General features: G+C 62.5%; 1 protein-coding gene across 1 annotated transcript in view; it reads left to right on the top strand.

Moving 5' to 3' along the window:
* Positions 1-2208: 2208 nt before the first annotated feature.
* Positions 2209-3042, top strand: part of AMSG_11478 (uncharacterized protein) — a gene marked incomplete at both ends in the record, with an annotated part of 1256 nt that continues 422 nt past the window's right edge. The window contains one exon of the mRNA XM_013897167.1: positions 2209-3029. Within this exon, the coding sequence (XP_013752621.1) occupies positions 2209-3029 (821 nt within the window). The remainder of the gene's footprint in view (positions 3030-3042) is intronic.

Below are 3042 nucleotides of genomic sequence, written 5' to 3'. Positions count from 1 at the left end.
CCGATGCGGATGCGGCAGTGTCGCCCTCGCGTGGCTGCCACCTCCCAACCCTCTACTTGACACTGCTCCAACATCACGATGCGGCAGTGGTCGCCCTCGCCGGTGGCTGCCCCAACCTCACATCCCTCGGCTTGCGCAACTGCTCCAAGGTTACCCTCGACTTGCGTCGCGCGCGCACTACCATCGCCCAACCAGACTTCCCTGCATCGCAGCACGCCCGTGCTCTGCTCGGCTTTGCTCAAGCCCATGTGCCCCATCCGGTGCATCTCATGGCCCGCTGTAATGCTCTCTCCGTGGACGCGCTCAACACGCTGCTTGCCAACGGCGCAGACCTCTACGATCTCGATGATGACAACACGCACGTGTACGTAGCTGCTCCCGCGGAGCGATCTGCAGCGTTCTCATCTGCGATGGTCGCCTGGATCCGCGAGCATGGCGACGGCGCCACCGAGCTCGCCAACGGCATCAACAAGGCCACCCTCGCCCTCTTTGTCGTCCTCCGCGCCTCACCGACCGTCCCGATCTCAGCCGACATCGTCTCCGAGCTCATCACCGCTGGTGCAGACGTCAACGCTGTTGAACCCACGTTCAATACGCCCGTCATTCATGTCGCGGCTGCCAACACGGAGCACGGTGCCCTCAAGGCTCTCCTCGAGGCAGTCGCCGCCCTCGACATCGTCCTCGACCAGTCTGCCGTCGACGGAAACGGCGCCACTGTGCTCGACACCATTATCGCCGCGAACCAGCTGACGGCTATGCGGATGACCGAGCTGAGCGGAGTTGGTCTCGATCCCTTCACGCTGCAGCCGGACAACACGCATGTGTACGTAGCTGCTCCCGCGGAGCGATCTGCAGTGTTCTCATCTGCGATGGTCGCCTGGATCCGCGAGCATGGCGACGGCGCCACCGAGCTTGCCAATGGCATCAATAAGGCCACCCTCGCCCTCTTCATCGTCCTTCATGCCGCAGACACAATCCCGTTCTCCATCCCTGTCTTCGCCTTCCTCATCAACTCCGGCGCCGACATCGACGCCGTCGAACCGTCCCTTGGACTGCGCCCGCTCCACGTCGCCGTCTCGCCCTCCAACATCCTCGCAACCATGGCACTGCTCGCCGCAGGTGCCGATGTGTGGGCTCTCGGGACCAACGGCGAGACGGCCATGTCAATTGCCTCGGCTGTGCTCAACAAGTCCGACAGCGCCAATAATCTGGCTACAAAGGAAGTCTACAACCTCATCGTCACCGGGGCTGCTCCCGAGCCAGTAGCCTGCTACGTCCGTGAGACCATCGCTGCTGGTGGCGACATTGGCGGCGGTGCAGGCGCCTCTGCTGGAACCACTCGCGTGGACAAACTCGAGGCCGAGCTTGCCGACACCAAGGCCGAGCTCGCCGACACCAAGGCCGAGCTCGCCGACACCAGGACCGACTTCGCCGACACCAAGGCCAAGCTCGCCGCCGCCGAGGTCGAGCTCGCCGACGTCAGGGATCACGTCACCATCGCCACGGGCAACATCGCCGCCCTCCAGGCCGACCGCGCCAACATCCTCCAGCACGTCGACAAGGCCATCGCTATCTTCCAAGCACGCCGCTAGTCCTACGGCTCAAAGCTCTCCTCGTGGTGTGCCGCAGCGCCCACACCGCCGCCGGGACATCGTCCGCGGGCGACGCCATGCCGCAGTAAAACACGCCCAGCAGCGTGGAGGCTTTGTGATGCGCCGCAGCATAGCCGAGCGTGTAGGGAAACTGCGGGTGCCGGCGGCAACACGCCCGAGACAATGATCCGGATCTCGCGAATAAGCCGATGCGGCGACGATTCGGCAAGCACCTCTGGCCGCCTCTGGTAGTCGTTGAGCGGGCGGGTGGCCCAACAGAACAAGACTGTCTGCTCGCGCGCCAGTTCGACCCGGCCAGTTCGACCCGGTAACAATCATCGGCATAAGACATAATCGATACCCGGAAGCGAGGTCTCCCCACTCGCCAATCAGCGCACATGCGTGGGTTGGCCCTGCCCAAGACCGGTCGAACCCCCGCACCTGGACCACACACACACACACACACACCACTTCTGCCGACGTAGCATTCGACGCAAAGCGCACACGCATGTGTGGTGCTCGGCATAGTTGGAATCGCAGCAGGGCAAAGGTGGCGCACGTCGGTTGGCTCTGGCATGATGGCTCGTCCTTGCCCGTCGGTGGTTCGTGGCGGCCTATGGCGGTGGCGTTGACGAGTCTTTTGGCGCTCGTTGTGGCGGTCCAGGTGGCGGCAGTGCCGGACATTCCGCAGTGCTGGGCAGAGGTCGACGTGGTGGCGCAAGTAGTGAGTACACCAGTCAGCAATACGCAGGCTGTTATTGCAGCTGATATGGATGGTGATGGCGATATCGACCTGGCATCGGCGGGTGGCAACTGGATCGCGTGGCACGAGAACACCGACGCAAACGGAACCTTTGCGCTGCCGCAAGTAGTGAGCACGGCAGTCGACGGTGCGCGGGCTCTCATTGCGACTGACATTGATGGAGATGGCGATCTGGACCTGGTGTCCGCGTCGTACAACGACAACAAGGTTGCATGGTATGAGAACCTGTACGGCAACGCCACCTTTGGCCAGCAGCAAGTGGTGACCACTGCAGCAGGCACTGTGCAGTCTGTCGTTGCAGCTGACTTTGATGGTGATGGCGATATCGACCTGGCGTCGGCATCGTATTTGGACGACACCATTGCGTGGTACGAAAACACCGACCGAGCCGGGAGCTTCGGGCCGCCACAGGTGTTGAGCGCCTTGACAAACGATGCGTATTCAGTGATCGCGGCTGACATTGACGGAGATGGCGATCCGGACCTGGTCTCGCCGTTGTTCGGTCAAGACAAGATTGCCTGGTACGAGAACATCGACGGAGCCGGAATCTTTGGGCCGCAGCAAGTGGTGAGTACCGCAGCGAATGGTGTGCGGTCTGTGACTGCGGCTGACATGGATGGAGACGGGGATCTGGACCTGGTCTCGGCGTCGGAGCTTGACGACAAGATTGCGTGGTACGAGAACACC

This window comes from Thecamonas trahens (assembly GCF_000142905.1).
Source record: "Thecamonas trahens ATCC 50062 unplaced genomic scaffold supercont1.96, whole genome shotgun sequence".
NCBI lineage: Eukaryota > Apusomonadida > Apusomonadidae > Thecamonas > Thecamonas trahens.
The sequence above is the reverse complement of the archived record's forward strand: the minus strand, read 5'-3'. Positions and strand labels throughout refer to the sequence as shown.